Source organism: Homarus americanus, unplaced genomic scaffold (assembly GCF_018991925.1).
Source record: "Homarus americanus isolate GMGI-L3 unplaced genomic scaffold, GMGI_Hamer_2.0 scaffold36734, whole genome shotgun sequence".
NCBI classification, from domain to species: Eukaryota; Metazoa; Arthropoda; class Malacostraca; order Decapoda; family Nephropidae; genus Homarus; species Homarus americanus.
Window position 1 is genome coordinate 3,908,255 of NW_024733126.1, and position 23,781 is coordinate 3,932,035.

The 23,781-nt window shown below is 44.2% G+C and overlaps 1 protein-coding gene across 2 annotated transcripts in view; it reads left to right on the forward strand.

Annotated features, from left to right (window-relative positions):
• LOC121869306 (thyrostimulin beta-5 subunit-like) overlaps positions 1-23,781 on the forward strand; it is a 93,893-nt gene that overhangs the window by 48,982 nt on the left and 21,130 nt on the right. Inside the window, exons 2-3 of one of the 2 annotated variants that reach the window (XM_042370556.1) lie at positions 11,888-12,089; positions 14,072-14,155. In XM_042370556.1, coding sequence (XP_042226490.1) covers positions 11,928-12,089; positions 14,072-14,155 — 246 coding nt within the window. In that variant the 5' untranslated portion in view covers positions 11,888-11,927. The remainder of the gene's footprint in view (positions 1-11,887; positions 12,090-14,071; positions 14,156-23,781) is intronic. The other variant, XM_042370557.1, reaches the window with a different exon arrangement.

Sequence of the window (23,781 nt, forward strand, 5' to 3'; positions counted from 1 at the left end):
AAATAATAACCCATCACTACCTTATACATGCACCACCACCACTGTCAATTACGTAAACAGTGTACGCAGAATTAAACGACACTGATGTTTTAAATTCTCGTTACTGGCTGTTGTCTCTCGTCTATCTATATCTGCGTTTCCCGTTTTTTTTTTTTCCCTGTTCCCTTTCTTCCTTTCCCTTTTTCATTAATTCAAAATTTTCTTTGTTTTTCTTTGTTCCACATTTCCTCCCAGTTCACACATTTTATCTCTCAAGTGGAGAACCAAGCACCTGTTGGGTTCATAAGTTACTTCTCTCTAGTCATTAGTGCATATCCTCACCCCCTGGACGCCGGAGGAGGTGGAGCCTGTTGGTCGCCTGTATAATATACAGTGTATATACAAGTACAACGCTTCTCTCAAAACTACGCTTCTCTCACGCTAACCACGGTGATTTAGGAGGCTGTCTCATGCATTGCTAGTGGGTGTAGGAGGCTTTATGTACACAGTGTCAGTATCGGGGAGTTCCTTTAGTTCTTTCAGTGTCTCTCTTGTCACATGTGGTAGGATGTAGAGAGTATTTAACGCAGTCCTTTCATTTACATATTCAGAACGACTGACTTAAGGAATTTTTGGACTCAAGGAAATGTCTTATTCCGTATATGTGAAGTTAATTAGTTTAACCATAGTCTTCTTATGACTAAAGGATAATATCTTATACAGTTATATGTTCAGAGAGATTTCAGAACCGTCTTGTGGGATTAGAAAAAATGATGTATTGGTGAGCTTTAAGAAACTATTTTTTTAGTTAGGAAAAATTGACTTGGCTTTTTATATCTACAGCAAAAACAAAATAATTTTTCTTTCACCAACGACAACCATTCTTTTGTATTTTAGGATATTTTTGTTTTATTTTCCTTATTATGGGCCTCGATAAAGAGAGTTAGCAGAAAGGAAGAATAACAATAATGGTGTACTTACTGAGGAATACGAAGATGCTCCTCCGCTCTGTTAGGAGCCTAATATGAATACAATCTTAACTCTTGGAGGAGGGTAAGGAGGATGGGAAGGGAGGGGGGGAGGGAGGTGGGGGTGGAAGTGGAGAAAGAGAAGGAATGGAAAGAGGGAGGAAGGATGGCAGAGGAGAAAAAGAAGGAAAGCAGGAGGAAGGAGGATGGAAGGGGAGATAAGATGATTTACTACCTCCCAGTTCCATCCTGCCATCACCTTAGTTTCTGTCTGTGAAGGAAATAATATTTTTTTTTCGAGGTTGAAAAGTTAGACTATTGGGAGGCTGGGGAGGGGGAGGGGGGACTTTTGGTGCCTGGGCAGAGGGGGAGGGAGAGACACAGACACACGCCCTCCACAGACACACGCCCTCCACAGACACACGCCCTCTACAGACACATGTCGTCTACGGACACTCTCTCTACAGACGCACTCCCTCTACAGACACAAGTCGTCTACGGACACTCCCTCTACAGACACACGCCATCTATAGACACACGCCATCTACAGACACACGCCATCTATAGACACATGCCTTCCACAGACACATGCCTTCCACAGACACACGCCTTCTACAGACACACACTATCCAGATACACGCCCTCTACAGACACACGCCCTCTACAGTCACAAGCTCTCGAGACACACGCCCGATACAGACACTCGATCTCTACAGACACACGCCCTCTACAGACACACGCTCTCCAGACACACGCCCTCCACAGACACACGCCCGATACAGATACATGCTCTACAGACGCACGCCCTCTACAGACACACGCTCTCCAGACACACGCCCTCAACAGACACACGCCCTCTGAAGACACACGCCCTCTGCAGACACACGCACTCTATAGATACACGTCCTCCACAGACACACGCCCTCCACAGACACACGCCTTCTACAGACATGCTGCACAGGTCCGCATTGATAGATGTAATGATATCAGCTCTAGAAACAGATCTAGTTTGAGAATTAGGGGGAAGGGGAAAATGTGAAGAGTAGAATCATCAGCGTAAGACTGGATAGAACTAGTCGTAGTGTGAAGTAAATCATTGATAAAAAATGGAAGAGAGTAGGGAAACGAACAGAACCCTGTGGGACACCACTATTGGTAGATAAGAGCGAGAGATCGATCCCTCGACAACAACTGCCATGGATCGTTTCTCAAGGAAGCTAGAAATTTGAGAACAAAGAGAGAAACCCTAAGACTTGTGCCATAATCCTTAAGAGAGGATAACCAAAGATGGGTGCAGTAGGAGAGCAGATCACCAGTAGATCTCGCCTGGCGAAAGCCATACTGGTGATCCGACAAAAGAGAATGGCGTTCAAGGTGACGGAAAAAATGAGAGTTCAGGATAGTTTCGAAAATCTTAGAGAGGGATGAAGTTAGGGCAAGGGGGCGACAGTTAGAGGGATTGGAATGGTCACCCTTCTTCGGGATGGGCTGAACCGAGACATGCTTCCAAGAAGAAGGATATGTTTGGGTTTTGAGGCAAAGGAGAAAGAGGTGAGCAAGCACAGAGGCCAGAACTTCAGCACACTCCCTTAGAACACGAGGGAATATTCTGTCCGGTCCATGCGCCTTCCATCCAACCTGGATAACACACCAGCAACCCTAGGAAAGCGCATAGGTTTAGTAGGAGGAGCAGGAGTAGGAGGGATAGAGTTGGAATCGTGTAAGGTGGAGTTAGAGGAGAATAAGGTGCCAAAGAGATTGGCTTTATCAGGGGGAGAGTTGGCTATAGAGTTATCAGGTCGGAGGAGACGAAGAAAAGAGGGAGTTCAGAAGTTATCACAGATGTTTTTGGTAAAGGACCAGAAGGATTTATTAGAAGAAGAGCTAGTCAGGACAGTGGTCTTTCTTTTTATAAAATTCCGCTTGACCTTACGAAAAATAGCCTTACAACGATTCGTAGAAGTAATGAAAGAGGTGTGGGTAATAGGAGAAGGAGATAGTTTCAAAACGTGATATGCCCTATCTCGCTCCCTGCATACAAGTGAACAGGAGCGATCAAACCATGATTATAAAGTAAAAGTTTTGGTAGAAGATGTGATAAATGCACTCATACCACCCTGTATAACCCCGGGAATGCTGTCAGCACATGCCGAGGCGTCCCGACTGGAAAAGCAGCATTTATCCCAAGGAAAGTCGGAGAAGAATTCTCGCAAGGATTGCCAGTTTGCCCTCCGATAGTGCCATAGCTGACGTTTAGAGTGGGGTTGAGGAGGTGGTCGTGGGCAGTTTGGTTTAATAAAAATAATATTGTGATCAGAAGACCCTAAGGGGGCAGAAATTGAGTATGAATAGTGTGAGGGATTAGAGGTAAAACAAAGATCAAGAATGTTAGAAGGTCGATAAGGAACGCGTGTAGAATGTTTAATTATTTGTTCCAGATCATTAAGTAAGGAAAAAGAGTCATCCCTTGCAGAGCCAAGCCACTCTCTGTGATGTACATTGGAATCCCCTATGTAGAGGATCTCGGTGTTGGGGTGTGTGGATAGCAACGACTCATGGCAAGAAGTGAGATAATCAAAGAGTTCTAAATAGTTGGTAGAGTTGGAGAACAGTATAGGAAACAAAGGAAAATAGTTATAGTTGGTAGAGTTAATTGGGGCCAGATGACATCATGAAAGAAGATTCAAGATCCGTGAGTCGACCTATAGGTGTACGTGTGTTGCAGTAGGTGCATACACCTCCCTTAGAATGGAAAGAGGTATAAAGCTTGTAGTTGGAGACTTAAAAAGGTTTGGGTGAAGCAGCTTTGGCCAGTTGAAGTTCAGATAGCAGTAAGAGTCGGGGGAAGAGTCTAATAGATGGTGTCCACAGAAGGAAAATTTGATCTCAGTCTGCGAATGTTGGAAAAATGAAGAGTGAAAAAAGCCGATCCTCCAGCAACCGCTGTGACGTCAGTTGAGACCCCAGTAGTTTGATGATGATCAGGTCTCACACACAGACACACACGCGCACACACACACTATTTCTACTACTAGTACTAATTTTATTTATTTTATTTTTTAACGTGGCCTCCAGCCTCCCCCAATAGCCACACCTTCGCCACCATTTAATTACCATAATATTAAATATCCTAATACATATGTAGCTATCCTATCTTTGTTGGGTTAGTTGAGCCGCAGATCTATGCGGCATTCAGTGACTGTAGCCTCATAGTCAATATCTGCAACTGTTGTCGGCTTTGGGGCCGATGCTCTCATTCCCCTGAGGCAGGGCAAAGCCGACCGAGGGAGAGAGAAGAACAGTCGACATCTCATCCAGGCTGTAACATGACTTCTGGGCTGCTGCTTCTGTTCGGATATCACCTCCGCGAGTCTGGCGTAGAAGCATCTTGCACTTGGTCCCATCCCACCAGAGGTTGTGAACACTAGAGGAGTGAAGCTGTCGTTCTCGTTCCTCCTGTGTGCAGCATCGAGAGCATGCGGCCATGGGATAAAAAATCCTGATGTCGAAGAAGGCTCGCTGTCCCCGCGTCCAGAATCCTCGAGCACTGACGTCAACATGGGATTAGTTGGATGTGTTTGAAGTCCTATGTTGGAAAATCTCACCATCCAATGGAAGGAGGGTCGGTTCTACCCTGACATCACGGCAGATTTCCTTCAGCATATTTGCTGTGAGATCCCTTACTTCGTCATGCCTCACGCATATGAAGCCCCCTTTCTTGCATACCATGGCGTCATCGACGTCATAGGAAGAGCCACACACGCATTGGGAGGGCAAACCTTCTACTGGCCTACCGTACCTTAGAGCATTGGCATCTGTAAAGTCTTGTTTATTTAGACTGAAACTATTTGCCCTTATCGGTAACGTAGTTAAACAATTCGAGGCGCCCAGCTCCTGCATTATTAGCTACTTTTTTTTCTTCAAATTCTCTGGTACTTGCATCAGCAGTTGCTGTAACTTATCACTTTAGCCGTGTTGTCGTTCTGTCGTAATGGACCTTCGATTCTTGTTTACTTCACTGGTATTCACCTCCCCTTTTGCGTTCTGAGCTATTATGTGGTTCGTGAGGGCTGTCATGAGCTCGACTGAGTTATTCATGTTCGGTGGCAGCAATCTCCTCTAGATTGGTCAGTCCCATTTCTTCCAGTCTCGGTGGTAGTGCAAGGAGTGATCTTTCTTCTGGGGTTAGGTGAGGGTGTTTCACTAATTTGGGAATTAAATTGACGCTAATAGCTTCTTCCAGAGGGTGGAGGAGGGGTCCGATATCAGGGATAGTGCGCATCAGGTAGTTCCAGCGATGCTTGACTCCATGGGTGAATGCCGCAAAAGCCGCATGTGGCTCTGTGTTAGCAATCTCAGACAGAGCTTGGATTTCCCCAACCCACTCATTCACCTTTCCCGTTACGTACTCGGTCTTGAAGTCCGTCGTGCCGACCACTGCGCCTAGGTGTCTTTGGCCATACTTTGTTATTTTGACCTCACTTCCACCGAACACCTCCATTGCCCGTTCATAATGTTCTGGCTTCACAATGAGGAAAGACTTGCTGGCATTTGGGTGGTACCCTATTTGTGGACCATTTGATGTTACCAGGTCCCACCACTTTTTGATGTCCTCCACTTTTCCTGCTCCTGTAAGGTCATCAGCGTATGCCACTTGCTTAACCTCAGTTGTTTTAAATTTTATTGTGTGTTGGAGCCCAGATAGGCCTATTGTGTACATTGCCATTGCAGCAGGGTCCCCCTGCGCTGTTCTCTCGGTTGACTGTATGATTGTGTCATCTCTTATAGCCTTGTTGTTTACTATATACAGGTCTGATGGATTCCTATAGGAGTTTTCAACATACATTGCAAACCTTGGACACTTGATCTTGATGTTGTGTAGTGCGGCCTTGCTGTTAAGTATGTTGAATGCGTTTGAAGCGTCCACCAGGAGAACGGCCTCACAATCGCACTGCTAAATTATCGTTCTCATGGCGTGAATGGCAGCTTCCCCTCCAGCCTGGTAGCCAGCACAAACTTGCAAGTTCACTGCTGCTGCCCTGACATCATCCTTTACCACCTCCATTATGCATTTTCCGATGATCCGCCTCAGCACTTCCCCCACCCCTATAGGCCTACATCCTGGATTCTTATTGAAGGGAATGAGGCGGTAGGCCGTCAGAGCATGGAGGTGTTGGCAGCACGAGGATGCCAGCTTTCTTGCAATGACGGCAATGGCCGTGCAGAGATCACTTGCTACGGGGCCAAACTTGTTAGTGCTGAGGATGATTCTCCAACCGTTTGCATCCAGTCCTGAAGGGCCGGCACCTCCCTGAGTCTTCAGTGCCTTTTTCCACACCATTCCCTCTGTTATTTTTTCTAACATGACAGCATTTCGTGGGATATAGTCGCCCTGGAAGCTGATGCCTTTGTCTTCACTTGCAAGGGGATGTTTTTCTTTTAGTTGTTTTAATGTGTCTGTTTATTGGCATAACCCCACCGGAGGATTCCTCTGTGAGAGATCTTACCGCCAGACACTTCCCACACGCATTTTGTTTCCAAATTTTCTTGCCACGTCATCGGTGTTTTGCTTTCCGTCACCCGTAATTTTTAGTCTCTCCTGCAGTGTTCTTGCTTCACATAGGAGATCATCAAGGGCCCCAGTCTGTCACATTGCCAATCTTCTCTTCATTGCAGCCACATTTTCTTTGTGCTTAGTCTTTGTGTGTGTCCCCTGACAGAATAGATGTGGTATTATTGCCAGTATTTGAAGAGCTAAAGGGGCAAGGAAGCAGTCCTGAGTGTACTCAGTAATGAGGCGAATCATCTCCCGAATCATTTCTTTGGTGGCAGCACACTTGGGTGGTTCAAACAGGTTAGCTGGCGACCACCTGACAATTTATGAGTAAGTTTCTTTAACCCATATGTCAGCATTTTCCATAGACATGCCATTCCACTGTGGTGGCTGTGTCTCATTCACCTCGTAGACATCTGCTACTATTGAAGCAGGGTTTATGAGTACTACATTTTCGGGTTGAGTAGACTCACTGCTTGCACTTAGAATTTCATCGGGCGGTTGGGTCCCGGCGATATCCACTGTGGCCTCCTGTGTCGCATCCCTACCTTGTGGGTTCCGACAATTGTTTCCATTTCTGCAAACCACACATGGTCGGTTGTTTCTCGCACATTCACAGCTCGTACAATTTTGGTACTGGCTAGCACAGACGCAGCAATGTCTGTTACTCGGCATAGTGTTCCGCACCTTGGGCGACAGTTACGTCCGCCTCCGACATATGCTACTATAACTACTTCTACTTTGCTGTCACTGGGAATCGAGTATGACAATCACCCAGCTATGATACATTGATATGAGTTATTAAGGATGTCACATTTGTTGGTGAGCTCCGAGGTGTGACTAGTGGCCGATATGGGACCGGAAGGGTCGTCCACAGATGTTGCACGTTTGAAGGGCTACATCTAGTGCGGGAACGGCGGCGACAACATCTTTCCGGCGCTGGTACTTGTTTGCCTCGGTATGCAGTCGGGCTAACTCGAAAGTATTAACACCTTCTCGTGTGGTACTCCTCCAAGCTATGTTTAAGGCACCTTTTCTAGCCCCTTCCCCATGTGGCTCGTGGTAAGGGCTGCTCAGTCTCATAGACAGGGCAGGATTGCACTGCTGCCTAGGAGCCAGTGCATAAACGACCATCTTATCTATGCCGCCCATGTGCAGTGTTGTGACTAGAGACTCCCGGCAGTCATCTCTGCCTGACGCCATTGCCACTCGTCTGTCCCTATAGGATTTTTTAGGGTATAGAGTTTTTGATGACAATGAAAAGTATGATGAGCTGGATGATGGCTGCTCATGAGTTGATTTATGTGGTGAGGCAGGAGTGCAGGCTGAAACCACATATCTTAGCTCTCCCTTTTCCCTGATCCACTGATGCAAGTGTTGCAACGACTGAGGAGAGGGAGAGTTGCGATGGACTCCCGATCGCCCAGTTTGTTGGGATTCGCCTTAGTAGCGTGTTCATTTTGCATTGCCTTCATCTGCCGGTGTAGTCAGCGGGTTCTCATGTTGGTCACCTCTTCCGCTTATTCCACTGTTGGCGTCTTACTGAAGGTCTGTAAGCATGTCTGCCTGATGTAGGGTTCCACCACAGATTTTCTGTTCAGGGTTTACTCTCGTAGCCTTATACCTGCCAGGGTTAATCCGCAAAGCAGCGGGGCAGTAGTTGGTAGGCGCAAAGGCGTGTCCACATGTCGGTGGGCCTATGCACCGTTCCTCTGGGGCTCACTGCTTCTCCGAGATCCCCTGCTGGTCTAGCTGGGGTCGCCAGTCACTCAGTTACCACGAGGAGGCACACACAAGACAAAAAAAAAATAATTTTAGCTGCACTTTCGTGGCAATACATAATGAATAAATAAATAAAACATTATGCCAATTATATCATAACTACCACAAGGTCGTATTCTTAGAAGAACACAAACTTTAACTTGCTTTACTGCAGAAAAAAAAAATCTTTGCGCAATTAAAAATACAATCATTCCTCGCTAAATTTAGACGATACTAGAAAGTATTAGTTGACGTTTATATACAAGTAAACACACACACACACACACACACAGCGCACCTCTCTATCGAGCTCTCAAAGACATGTACAATGTGTCTATTATTTCCCTCGTGCCTTGGGATTTTAAGAACACTTCCAACTGACTGACTTTAGACTACGAACATAGAGACATCAAACCAAAATGGCGTCGTAATTACACTTAGACTCTATCGCCAATGTACGATTCTTTTGGTTGGTAAAGGACCCTGAATTATCTCGTTAGTCCTTGACACTGTATGACCCCTAGGAAGTATTAGGTTAGGTTGAATGGATTTGGTTAATAGCATTAGGTTAGATAAGGTTAGGTTAGTATAACGTTAGGTTAGTGCTACTTTAGTTTACGTTAGGTTAGGTTAAGTTAGGTTAGGTGTACAACATTCACTCTTTTGATCATTACGATTCCCAGGAAGTACTTAACAACTTCCCCCACCTCACCGTCTCTACCCCTTCCCCTTTCCCTGCCCCCTACTCCCTACCCTACCTCTTCCCTTCTCCTACCCCTTACCCCTGCCCCTGAAGCCAAATGAGGGTCATTTGATAGTTGATTGTGTGAATTACCATAAACAAGCCAATTTGGTGCTCTATGAAAGTGTCTCCACATAATTGTCAGAGGTCAAGAATGAGGGCAAGTGTGAAGCAATTATGTTGTTTTATAATTGTTAATGAAAATGTGTGTGTGTGTGTGTGTGTGTGTGTGTGTTTATTAGTTTTTTGTTTTTAATGATTTTTATATAAATTTGTATGTTTAGTGATTTGATTTATGGCGTGTAGGTTGTGGTTCATCTTTGTTATAATTTATTTATTTCCTTATTTAATTAATGTATATTGTGAATGATAATGAGTTTGTTTTTAGTTGTTTATTGATTTTTTTTCTAATATGTGTATGATTTTACCTGTTTTTCCTTAATTCCTTTTGACAGTTGGGAAAAACTCACTTAAAGAAGACCGGAATATTTGGGAAAACCAAACACTAATTTCTTTTCCCCTCCGGATATAAATTTCCTCTTACGTGACTCCTTAGCCACCTCCTCCCCGCCCCTCCCTATCTCTTCCCCACCCCACCCCACCCCTTCTCTCAACCCCTCCCCATCTCCTACTGACCTCGCTCTACCTCTTCCCCACCTCTCCATTACTCTTCTCCACTTCTTCTCCATCTCCACCTCCTCCCCACCCTTCCCCATTGAAGGTTCCAAGTGTTCCCTGAAGAATGCAGTGATGGGTAGGGAAACACCGGGTAACACTGAAGTCCGTTTATTAAAGGATAGGAGAAATACAAGTGGTGACTAGCGTGTGCCATGCACGGCTCACACAGTCAGACTGAGACTGCCTTGCCATATGGCAGCCTCTGGGCAATGTTGCCACATAACGTGCAGTGTTGCCACGTGATTATATACATAGATGCTACTCGGCACAGTAGCTTATATACAAGGTTGCTACTCGGCACAGTAGCATAGATACATAACCTACACCCATCTCCTTCATTCATTTCCCTACCTCTTCCCCACCCCTTCCTCACCCTCTCCACTTCCTTACCCACCTAAAACTCATGTATATTAACTCTCGTCATCACCTCTGCCAGCACGGACAATCATCTTCGTCTGGTGTTGACTTCCCACCACCGCAATGACACACCTGTGGAAGCTCTTGCACGGCGAACGTGTGTTTGCGTCCTGCTCACAGTGGCGTTCGTTGTGCTATTATTAGTATAACTTCCTGATGGGTATTTTCCTCATCATCTTCTGATAGGTAGACCTCATTATTATTTGATAGGCCCTCCTGATTTTTATCCATTAGTTATAGCCACTCCTCCATTTTTATCTAATACTCTGATCCCCATTATTGTCTGATAATCTCGTCCCAATTATTGTCTGAAAGGCACTTCCCGTTATATTCAGAGAGCCAAAGCTAGTCCGCATCAGTATCCAAGAGCTAGTTCCCCATTATTAACTACTAGCCATTGTACTGTATATTCTCCCTAGTTACCCATATGCATTTGTTGGCCTTGCTTTCCCATTACCGCTTGGTTCACGAACCTCAGCCACTGTTTTATATATTGTCTTATTTCCCACTGTTACCGAGGCCTCCCTTCCCATTTTCCCTTCCATGGTTTTCTCTCACAGTATCTCATTTTATTATCCATTTCAATGCATTATTATCTCTCTCTCTCTCTATCTCTCTCTTTTCTTCTTCATTCCTCGTCCCATTCGTTACCCTTCATCATCTGTTCTCTCTCTCACCCCTCTCCCATTTCCTCTATTCACTAAGCTCTCCATTTTTCCCTGTCTCCTACCTCTCTCTCCTCTCACCCGTCCCTCCCCTTCTTTCTGTTTACTTCCCCCCTCCATCAACCTCTCCCTGTGCTCCCCCCTCTTCCTCTCTATTCCCTCCCCTCCTCCCTGCCACTTCCTCTCGTCTCCAATTCTTTTTGTCTGTTGCCCTCCCCCCGCTCTCTCTCTCCTGCACCCCTATGGACAAGGAGGTATAAAGAGAGGCGGAGGGAGAGCGAGGAACAACTCTCACCTTGGAATTACAGTGTCAGAGCGAAAGTGAAGTTTCCTCTCCTTCTTAATTAGCGACGCCCGGAAGATGACGGAAGCTACTGGGATCGGCTGTCTGTCTGTCTGTATATATTTATGGACGAATTCATTAAAAATGTCTCAAACAGAGCGAGATTGAAAATTGAAAGTGATGAGCTGAGGGTTGAATGGACGTATAAGGTCTTGATTGAGATGGCGTAATATGAATGTAGACGAGAGTAGCAGTTAGAATAATTGACAGGATATAGATAGCTCAGCATCCGCCTTGCCTGACATCACTGATGGATGTCTTTCATGCGGGAGGGATGTTTCATTTCCATGAATGGCTTAACGCAACTGTTGGCTACTTCTGGTTCACCCTTGTATTATTATATATGAAATTAAAACACCATATTGAAGATGTCACAAGAGAGAGGAGCTTATGACGTTATAACATATGCATTCGCTTATCTCTGTATAGTGAGAGAATGAAGTAGCGTCCCGGTGTTTTGACGAATACATCGCAAAATGGTTGAGCCATTCGACACACGCATGTGGGGAGCCTATAAACAGTTGGCAGGCCGCAGACCTGTGGGACCTTGGAAAGGGGTCACCAGTGACACCATTCACTGTGTTGGGTAGTCAGGTTTCATTACACTTCATCCAAGGCTGGGAAGATTGTTTCTTCTCTCACTGTACCGCAGTGAGTAATTGTATGTGAGTAATTTTCCTGATTTTGATTATTTGTGCAGACGAAGGAGTGACCTGCGGGTGTCTCTTCCGCATCTGGTTAACATGTAATAGTCCTTAATCAGGTATATTTTTCCCTCAGCAGCAGCCGCAGCAGCAGTAGACTGCATCAGGGGCGTGCCATGGTGAGCAGAGGGGCCAGCAGCAGAGGGGGTGTGGGCGCAAGAGGCAGTGTTGTGGTGATGGTGGCGGTGCTGGCGGCCGTGGTGGTCCTGCTGGTGCCCGCACGAGCCATCAACCCTCAGTCTACCTTAGAGTGTCACCGTCGACAGTATACCTATAAGGTGTGTGTGTGTGTGGGGAGGTGGGGGTGATCTGTTCCGGTATAGGTACAATGTCATTAACTTGCCAGATGTGCCTGTATCGTTTTTAATCCTGGCCACGACTACATCACATTGTCTGGTTCTGTCCCTGTACTGGCCATGCCGGTACCTCTTGTCACAGAATTTGTCATAATTACTAATACTACAACTGTCTCAGTTCTAGGTCAGAGTTAATGATTTTAACTAGTATGTTTATAAGTACAGCATTGGACAGGCCAAGGTCCCGGTTTACATTTTCTTTCTTACATGCCTCCTTGGCAAAGTCTATCAACTTGGTCCTGATTCCTTGAATGCAGTGACACCGCTTTGAGTACGATGGCTTAATTTCCTTGAGTACGATGACATATTTTTGTGCTATGACAACCCCATAAGTAAAATATTATCTTACTGAATGGATTAGTCATCGTATTCAAGGGGTTAAGACTTCTTACCCAACCAGCTGATACATCGTTCTCAGGATATCGGCACCGTACTCAATGGATAATAGCGGGTTTATAGTTCTAATACCGAGTTTATTGTCAGCTGGGTTTGTTCAATGCCGGGTTTATTGATACCGGGTTTATTTAATACTGAGTTCGATAAGAAAAACCCCAAATTAAATAAAGCCGATATTAGATGAACCCAGTATTAAATAAACCCGGTAGTTAATAAACTCGGCGTTATAAGCTTCCGTGTGTATACATGACGGTCGTCTACTGTCTCCTCCAGTGACGACACAAAGACCGGAGCGTTTAAACAGCTGAATGGATAACAGCTCTAGCAAACAGCCTGTCATTTGTTTTCTCAAAGAGAGAGAGAGAGAGAGAGAGAGAGAGAGAGAGAGAGAGAGAGAGAGAGAGACGGTGAAAGATGGCAGACAGTGAAATTTGCAAATAGACAACCAAGAAAGGACACAGAAAAAAATATATTACAGTATATAAAGCAAGAGAGAGGAGAAAAGATAAAATAAAAGAGAGAAAGCGAGAGAAAAATAATTAATGAGTATTAATTTAATGGCTAAGAAATCTCTTCTCAATAACTTTAATGGTATGTTCTGCTTTTCCATTAACGTATTCTTAGGCCGAGGACCACCTGTTACAATTTAATCCTCTTACAAGTTAGGACGACCATTTAATGAAGTAAATCTCATTATTTGAATTTACTGATGAGTTCCAGACAGGCACCGCCAGTACCCACTATATGGAGGTCCTATCATCTCTCTAAGTCTTTAATAACAGTGAACGTGGGTCTCATAGGCCTGACGTCACGTTCTCACACAAGAGGGAAATGTGGGTGTCACACACACTCGGCCTTATTCACGTCCCCAGCTGTTAAGTTGGGTACCTATTCACAGCTGGGTAGGGTAGGAATGCCCGGGTGCGAACTAGCGACCTTAGGTTAGACGATGAACACTGTATGCATTCGTGTACTATTACTGGTAGTGATGATGATAATGATAATATTGTTGATAAATCGATGATGATGATATCTCTTAGAATTGTTTGACGAATTTCAGTAAAATTTTACTCACTTATAAACACGAAACTTAAACGAAGTAATTCACTTCTGGTCTTTGCTGGACCAGTCATGGCCAAAGCTCAGTGGTCAAGGCGGTCAAAACGGTATTACAAAGAGGACTGGTCATAGTCTGAGTTTTACTTCTCTAACACTCTTGTTCAGGTATTGGTTATCTGATTTTGTAATAAACGCATTTTAACAAAATAATTTGAGTCATATCTTGAATAACAATCATCTTTTTTTTAATATATAATAAAAGTGACTTAAGATTAAGATGTATAAAATAAAGAGGAAATAATTCACACACTTGAATGAGAGGTTTAGAATTAGCTGCTATTTTTTCCTCAGTGTAGAGGATATTTCCCCATGAAGACTTTGTTGCGAGGACTTACAAGGACTATGTCTGTGAGTTGTTGTTAACGTCTTTCGTCGCTCTTCGCCCACAGGTGCACAAGACCGACGACGAGGGCCGCATCTGCTGGGACTTCATCAACGTTATGAGCTGCTGGGGGCGCTGTGACTCTAACGAGGTGAGTACAATATGTTATGGGAGTCTTAATATAATTTGGACGCCATTATGGAAGTTATTTCTTAAATTATTACCTGAAGTTAGCCAATTAGGTGCTGTCAAGTATCTCCAGTTACCGGGAAAATTCGATGTGCGGCTCTTTAACAGTGTTCGTAAATGTCCATGAAATTGTACTCTGGTGGTTTAACCGTGAAATTGTTTTGTATATTAAGCATATTGTGTTCCTCTCCGGGAAATATATTATGACCCTCGTTGTGTCACCAGTGAGGTGAAAACTGTGGGCGTTGCTGGGGAGGCTGAGTTGTTGGGTAGGTGATGGTAGGGGGACCTTGCTGGGAGTGGTGTTACTAAGGTGTTCGTGTTAACAATGTTGATAGAGGGAATTGTGCTTGCTAAGGAGAGTGGAAGCTTGCAAACTGAGATGTGTTGGTACGAAGTTAAGCCTCTTATTTTCCTTTAGTGATGACTGATGTTTTAATTGGCGTTCCTGAAGTCTTTCGTAAACTGAATTGACTAAATTGAGGAGAGAAGGAGGTGAGAAATAAAGAAACGAAGAGGTATGGGATAATACTAGAACGCACGGAGTTAGACACGGATAATGAGGGAGAATAAGCCTTTAGCCGGCAATAGAAGCAACCGAGACCCGAGGGGAAGAAAAGGTACAGTAGTGTGGATCGATAATGAGGAGGAGGAAGAAGGATATGAAAGTTTGTTTACTTATTTCAAAAGAAGAGGAAGAGAAATATGCTAAGAAAACGAAGGAAATAAAGGATACAGCTCATAACGAGAGCCACCCACTGAATAGATCTCATAGGTCTTATACAAGTACTGAAGAAAGAGGCTCGTGACGGTGTCTGGTGGAGGAGGACCTTGATTGGTGGTGTTGGTCGGTGTGTGTGTGTGTGTGTGTGTGTTGGGGAGGGTGGAGGACTGGGAGCCTCTATTATCACCTGGGATAATGACCCGCCAGGTGACACATGTAACGAGCCAGGGACGCCTACCTCTGCCCACCTTCTGAGAGAAACTGGTGATGGTGATAGTTGGTGATGGTGACAGTTGGTGATAGTGACAGTTGGTGATGGTGACTGTGGGCGATGGTGACTGTGGGTGATGGCGCTGTTAGTACAGTATTTGTGATCGATGCTGAAACTGTGCCGAAAGATGGCGCCCTTGCGAGTTGGTACAGCAGCTGGTTGGGGCACTGTGTGTGTGTGTGTGTGTGTGTGTGTGATAATTAATGATAAAATAATGATAATAGAATAACTAACGGTTTATTGAATGAACATGGCAGCCAAAAGGTTGTAAATACACAGTAAACAAAGATGATAAAGGTTACAAATGGTTAAATTGGGGAGTGGGTCACTTGATGGACATAAACTTTCAGTATTAAAAGAGAAGTAACATGAAGTGCACATACAAATTTATTATTACAGATCCTTCCACGGTTCCGAAGACCTCCGTACGTAGGTATTAAGGGCAATCCTGGCAGCTCCCTCCCTCCGGGTTGTCATAGTCTGCACTTGTTTGTTTTGTCACACCCATTACTTGGTCCTAGTAAGTCCTTCAGCTCATAGGGGTGATGGAGATAGTTCTTGTTTCTTATCTGATGTAGTAAGGATTCTCGTTTCTCTCTTGGTGTAGCTGCAAGTCTTCATTTTACATCTGGTGTTGTGAGGTGGGTGGGTGGTAGGCGGTGAGGGCGATATGGGCCAATGGGCCGTGACCACAAACCACCGGACACTAACTTGTCACTGTCTTTCATTTAATTTTATTCTTTTTTTTCGAGTTTAAATTGTCACTTTTGTATATAGTTGTGAAGTTGATCGCCAATCTATGCACTATGTTATTGTTGGGAGGATGTAGATAAATGCTGGGAGGGAGGCAGCTACATCCATGGTCAAAAATGACCACGTCCCCATTCAATGGGAGCCCTGCAGTGGGTGTGGGTGTGTTTAGATCCCTGCAGTGAGTGTGGGTGTGTTTAGAACCATACAGTGTGTGTGAGTGTGTTTTAGAACCCTACAGTGGGTGTGGGTGTGTTTTAGAACCCTACAGTGGGTGTGTTTAGAACCATACAGTGTGTGTGAGTGTGTTTTAGAACCATACAGTGTGTGTGAGTGTGTTTTAGAACCCTACAGTGGGTGTGGGTGTGTTTTAGAACCCTGCAGTGGGTTTCAGTGTTTCTTAGAGCCCTGCTGTGTGTGTGTGTGTGTGTGTGTGTGTGTGTAAGCTGACTTGAATACAAATAACATCCCATTATTTATCACATATTACATGAGCTATTTTTTTTTTTGCATTCTAGCCATGATTGAAAGTATATGGTATTAATTGGTTGCTTGTGTCATTATGAAGCAGACATGAGAGAGTGAAGCATGAAAATCTTTTAATATTTGATGGTGCCTGAGCAACTAGAATAAACCAATGATTAAAATAAACATATTCTCAAAGGTCCAAAAAATCATCTTGTCAGTAGGATTTGCCTTACAGGAATTCAAGACTTCCACAAAAAATTACAAGTTCGCTTTTGGGAAAATTAAGCGTGTTTTAGAATTCCTGCTGTGGGTATGGGTGTGTTTTAGAACCCTGCAGTGGATGTGGGTGTGTTTTAGAGCTATGCAATGGGTGTGGGTGTGTTTTAGATCCCTGACGTGGGTATGGGTATGTTATAGATCCTCGCAGTGGGTATGGGTGTGTTTTAGAACCCTGCAGTGGGTGTGGGTGGGTTTTAGAGCCTTGAGGTTGGTATGGGTATGTTTTAGAGCCTTGAGGTGGGTATGGATATGTTTTAGAGCAGTACAGTAGGTGTGTTTTAGAGCCCTGGCGTGGGTATGTGTGTGTTTAGAGCCATGCAGTGGGTGTGAGTGTGTTTTAGAGCAGTACAGTGGGTGTGTTTTAGAGCAGTACAGTGGGTGTGTTTTAGAGCAGTACAGTGGGTGGGTTTTAGAGCCCTGACGTGGGTATGTGTGTGTTTAAAGCCATGCAGTGGGTGTGAGTGTGTTTTAGAGCAGTACAGTGGGTGTGTTTTAGAGCAGTACAGTGGGTGTGTTTTAGAGCCCTGACGTGGGCATGGATGTGTTTTAGAGCCATGCAGTGGGTGTGGGTGTGTCTTAGGGCCCTGCAGTGGGTATGGTTGTGTTTTGATCCCTGAAATTGGTGTATGTGTGTTGCAGACTTCTATAATAGATGAAAGCGTATCCTAAATCTTCTTCAGTGGCCGTGGGCTGTCCCAAAACATCTTCCAGTGGCTTGGATGTTTAACAGAGCCCTATGAGAGCGAACCCCTTCTTTTGTGCCCCTTGCAGGAGTGTGTGCATCTGTAGGTCGTCGAAGAGTGTATCGGGCATGAGGCTGCGGGCTTATTTTCTGGTCCTTACACAGAATATGTAAATCTGTCCGAATCCAGACTACGGAATGTTGACTCGTGAGGAATCACGCACATGATGTATAGTAACAGACGCACAGATGACAGTGTTAAGTGCACTGTTTGAGAGAGAGAGAGAGAGAGAGAGAGAGAGAGAGAGAGAGAGAGAGAGAGAGAGAGAGAGAGAGAGAGAGAGAGAGAGAGAGAGAGAGAGAGAGAGAGAGAGAGAGAGAGAGAGAGAGAGAGAGAGAGAGAGAGAGAGAGAGAGAGAGAGAGAGAGAGAGAGAGAGAGAGAGAGAGAGAGAGAGAGAGAGAGAGAGAGAGAGAGAGAGAGAGAGAGAGAGAGAGAGAGAGAGAGAGAGAGAGAGAGAGAGAGAGAGAGAGAGAGAGAGAGAGAGAGAGAGAGAGAGAGAGAGAGAGAGAGAGAGAGAGAGAGAGAGAGAGAGAGAGAGAGAGAGAGAGAGAGAGAGAGAGAGAGAGAGAGAGAGAGAGAGAGAGAGAGAGAGAGAGAGAGAGAGAGAGAGAGAGAGAGAGAGAGAGAGAGAGAGAGAGAGAGAGAGAGAGAGAGAGAGAGAGAGAGAGAGAGAGAGAGAGAGAGAGAGAGAGAGAGAGAGAGAGAGAGAGAGAGAGAGAGAGAGAGAGAGAGAGAGAGAGAGAGAGAGAGAGAGAGAGCATTTTTCACGCTCTCCCAACCACCCGTAACCCTCTCACGGATTCTCCACGCCCTCCCAGTATCGTGCACACTCGTCCGCACCCAGCAGGCTTCGCCACCTGTGCATTACCGAAGATTCTCGTAACTCTTGTCATGATGAAGCACTTTCGAGTTTCGATAAAAATTTCTTTTGAGGAACTCTTAGGCTGTGAATAATAGTGTTACTCATTTTTACTTCATATTTACGCATTTACTAACTTCCATTTTATGGTTTTATAATCGCTAGTTGTTTTTTTATAAGCCTGATAATTATAGGATTATTTTCGTTTGTTTTGATGAATTGACAAACGGGTTTATTGTTTAATATATTTTCACAACGTTAGCAAAGAGTAATTAGAGCTGATGTGATTATGTTTAAAAAAAATTAAATATCTTGTTTGGAATAATTATCTGGTTGATTAGTTGTTTGCAATGTTTATCACCAAATTTAGAGAAGGATGGATAATTTTGGTTGAAATGAGATTTATTAAAATAAATTAATAGAGTGGCAGGTGAATAAAGTTTTTATCAACGAAAGGAAATATTTCTTAATGAGCAATCAAATATCTCGCAGTTATTCCATTAAGTTGATTAGCATCCATTAGTTTAGTTTAGATAAAGGCGAAAAATAGTGCTAAAATTATGACACACTAAAGACTGAACGAGAACATATTACTCTATCTCTCTATACCAGACCGCCATGTTTGGTGCCATAGGCTGGTCAGAACACACTGGAAATTGGACTTGAAGGATCTGTTATATATGAACCTTACCCTATTTGATAATTATCATCACAGAGATCTGGTTCGTTGGCTGTGTCTAGACAGTTTTGTAATTGCCTCTGTAAACATATAGACAGTAGTAATTATATATATGTAGGCTATCTACATATCTCAATTATATAACTTACACTACCCGAATTAACTAGATAAACAGCAACTAAATATACTGTACCTTATCAATACCTTCTCACGTGCTAGATGACATCCCATGTCCTCTACGCACCTCTGACTTGCACAGGTCATCAACAAGTGCCCAGCCCTCAGTGGACTTAACCCCTGTATCTCACACGCGACAGACGTGTTAAAGGAGCTCTGTAAACTACCTCTTATATTCTCTTGTAAAAGGACAGTTGACTTTTATCGGTTAATTAGCCATTTATTACAACATGGTGTGCATATATTTTATAAATGGATAAGAAAGCCAGATAGTGTTTCTGTGAACATTAAGTAATGTGAAACAACTACAAACAGAGATTACAAGTAACTCCACTTGAAACTACAAAGCAGTTACAAGAGTTCCTGAACTAGTGGATTACCAAATATCCATATGCAGTTCATAAGGTGCCAACTGGTGGGGTTCCTATATAAACTGAAACAGTGCTTTAGTGCTTGTGACTCAACGCACGCTCAGCAGTAACTCAAGTATCCATGTATAAGTGTAATAAATGACAGATTCACCATCTAATACATGGAGGTGACGAGCAGATGGGATTACCTCACATTCTTCATTCCACATCCTACATTCGTGGTAACATAGATGTTACCAAATATCCATGGCTGGAACACTCCCCTGTTCGCCTGTCCACGCCCGATGGCGGATACAATATTATAGGCAAGTGAAGGATGTTTCTTTAAGTTAATTATAAGAAATGCGCTCTTGTTTACCATTAAGTACAAGAGGGAAAACACCAAAAACAATACTAGTCAAGTATAGCCACAACTGAACAAGGTACTCGGCCTCTTGAGGCAACAGAGGAATCTTCTGTCCTTTAATCTGGTTACTCAACTTATCGAGGTCGAGTCAATCACCTGTCGGGGTTGCCACTAGGTTACAAGGCACACTTGGGCACACCAAAAATATTTGTAGATAATTAGTCAGGATGTTTTTACAATTTGATGAGCAAGGTTTGTGTTATTATTGCAAGTGTTTGTGACAGAGAGGAGCACGGTGTTCTCACATATTCCTCGTCTCCGCACTCCTGACACCTCGCTAATGGACCATATGGCATGCTATAAAATGTGTTTTACCATCGTGTTGTTGACTGCAATGCTAATGCACTCTACCCTTGTTTTGTCTCTCTGAGGTGAGGAGTTTATTCTCGTGTTGATTATGCTGTTGTCGAGGCCAATTCACATTTAGATTCAGAGGTTCCAGCCACGGTGAGGAATATTGTCCGAGTATTTGTGTATTTTAAAAGACTTGGTTATGATGGTGTTGTGTTTGGGAACCTGAGAATAATAGCGGTGTAGGTGTGTTTTTGATGAGTTTAGTCACCCAAATCCTAAACCAACCTAACTGATGGAAGTTTTCTCGGGTGCATCATATAATGAGGAGTTCCTAGACACCTTTACTGGCAGTGTTTAGTCAATCCTTCACCTGCCTTTTCTAATCTGAAGTAACAGAGATATTTTCACGGCCAAGGGGTGTTTTTTCTTTTATATGTGGCGAGTGGTGAGTTCTCATAATAACGCAACACGATGTAGTCTAACATGGTTGATCGATAATTATTATGTTGTGTTGTGTTGTGTTGTTATTTTAACGTGTTTGTATTTCTTGGCATAACATCGCATATTATCTGAGTTTTTACTTTGTTTTCTCTCTCTCTCTTTCTGTCTGTCAGTCTGTGTATTCCTATACTTTTACCGTTTTTCTGTTTGTCAGTTTGTATGTTTTCCAATTGTCTATGTTTTTTTCTTTTCTTGGTCAGTCTTTTTTATTTTCCCATTTACGTCTTTTTACTGTCTGTCTGTCTCTGTTTTGTCCACTCTTTCACTCTTTCCCTCACACACACACACACACACACACACACACACTCTCTCTCTCTCTCTCTCTCTCTCTCTCTCTCTCTCTCTCTCTCTCTCTCTCTCTCTCTCTCTCTCTCCGCCAACAACCACTTCACCCATCGTGTAAACAGTATGTATTGAATTCAGACAAGGACGCTCGAGTACCAACACATGTAATATTAATGACGCAATTCGGCTTTCCCTAGAGTAGTCCTCGGAGGAATTCCTTTGTGAGGGTGAGGCGACGCTCCCATCTACAAACAACAGTTCCTTACCTCTACTGTCTAGGGAGTTACTTGATATGTTTTGTTTTTGTACGAGTGACCGACAAAACAAATACAAAAAGAGATATAACAAATTATTGTTTGTACATGATGATTTTGTTGTTGTTTTATGAGAATGTTTTATGTTACGATTTCTGAAGTTTCATGTTTATTTAAATTTACTTTTAGTCTATATAAGATGCAGGAAGAAATCATACTGCTGTACTTGTCTTTTCCACCCGGGTAGACTGTGTTGGTAGTGATGATGAAAATACGACTACTACTACTACTACTACTACAGCCTCCCCCAATAGCCACACCTTCGCCACCATTTTATTACCTTAATATTAAGTACACTAATACATAAGCAGCTATCCTAGCTGTATTGAATTAGTTGAGCCGCAGGTCTATGAGGCATTCAGTGACTGTAGCCTCATAGTCAATATCTGCAGCTGTTGTCGGCTTTGGGGCAGAAGCTCTCGTTCCCCTGAGGCAAAGCAAAGCCGACCGAAGGAGAGAGAAAGACAGTCGACATCTCATCCAGGCTGTAACGTAGCTTCTGGGCTGCTGCTTCTGTTCGGAGATCACCTCAGCGAGTCTGGCATAGCTACTACTACTTCTTATTTTAATTTGTTTATGTGGCCTCCATCCTCCCCAATAGCCACACCTTCGCCGCCATTTTACTACCTTAAGATTAAATATCCTAATACACAAGTAGCTATCCTAGCTGTGTTGAGTTAGTTGAGCCGCAGATCTAAGCGACATTCAGTGACTGTTGCCTCATAGTTAATATCTGCAACTGTTGTCGGCTTTGGGGCCGATGGTCTCGTTCCCGTGAGGCAGAGCAAAGCAGACCTAAGAGAGAAGGACAGTCGACATCTCATTCAGGCTATAACATAACTTCTGGGCTGCTGCTACTGTTTGGATAGCACCTCCATGAATCTGGCGTAGAAGCATCTTGTACTTGGTCCCATCCCACCAGAGGTTGTGAACACCAGAGAAGTGAAGCTGCCTTGATCAGCGTTCTGAATTCTCTCCCGGTATGTTCTTATCTTGTCGTTCTCGTTCCTCCTGTGTGCAGCATCGATAGCTAAGTTACGGTGACATGTAGCCATGGGATAAAAAATCCTGATGTCGAAGAAGGTTCGCTGTCCCCGCGTCCAGAATCCTCGAGCACTGACGTCAACATGGGCTTTGTTGGATGTGTTTGAAGTCCTATGTTGGAAATTCTCACCGTCCAGTGGCAGGAGGGTCGGTTCTACCCTGACATCACGACAGATTACCTTCAACATATTTGCTGTGAGATCCCTTACTTCGTCATGCCTTATGCATATGAAGCCCCCTTTCTTGCAAACCATGGCGTGATCGACGTTATAGGAAGAGCCACACACGCATTGGGAGGGCAAACCTTCTGCTGGCATCTGGCATCTGTAAATTCTTGTTTATTGAGACTGAAACCATTTGCCCTCATCGGTAATGTAGTTAACCAGTTCGAGGCGCTCAAATATCAATCTCATGGCGTGAATGGCGGCCTCCCCGCCAGCCTGGTGGCCAGCACACACTTGTAGGTGCCCAGCTGCTGCCCTGACATCATCCTTTACCACCTCCATTATGCATTTTCCGATGATCCGCCTCAGCACTTCCCCCACCCCTATAAGCCTACATCCTGGCTTCTTTTCCAGAGGCATGAGGCGGCAGGCCGTCAGGGCCTGGAGGTGATGGCAGCAAGAGGATGCCAGCTTTCTTGCAAGGACAGCAATGGCAGTGCAGAGATCGCTTGCTACAGGGCCAAACTTGTTTGTGCTGAGGATGACTCTCCAACCGTTTGCATCCAGACCTGAGGGGCCGGCTCCTCCTCGAGTCTTCAGTGCCTTTTTCCACACCATCTCTCCTGTTATTTTCTCGAACAGGACAGCGTTTGGTGGGATATAGTCACCCTCGAACCTGATGCCTTCTTCATCACTTGGAGGGGGATGTTTATATTTCAGTAGTTTTATTGTTTCTCTGTTCATTGGCATAACCCCACCGGAGGATTCCTCTGTGAGAGATCTTACCGCCAGAGACACTTCCCACACGCATTTTGTTTCCAAATTTTCTTGCCACGTCATCGGCGTTTTGCTTTCCGTCACCCGTAATTTTTAGTCTCTCCTGCAGTGTTCTTGCTTCACATAGGAGATCATCAAGGGCCCCAGTCTGTCACATTGCCAATCTTCTCTTCATTGCAGCCACATTTTCTTTGTGCTTAGTCTTTGTGTGTGTCCTCTGACAAAATAGATGTGGTATTATTGCCAGAATTTGAAGAGCTAAAGGGGCGAGGAAGCGGTCCTGAGTGTAATCAGTCATGAGGTGAGTCATCTCCCGAATCATTTCTTTGGTGGCCGCACACTTGGGTGGTTCAAATAGGTTAACGGGCGACCACATCACAATTTCTGAGTAGGTTCCTTTGACTCATATGTCTGCATTTTCCATCGACATGCCTTTCCACTGAGGTGGCTGTCTCTCATTCTCCTTGTGGACGTTTGCTAC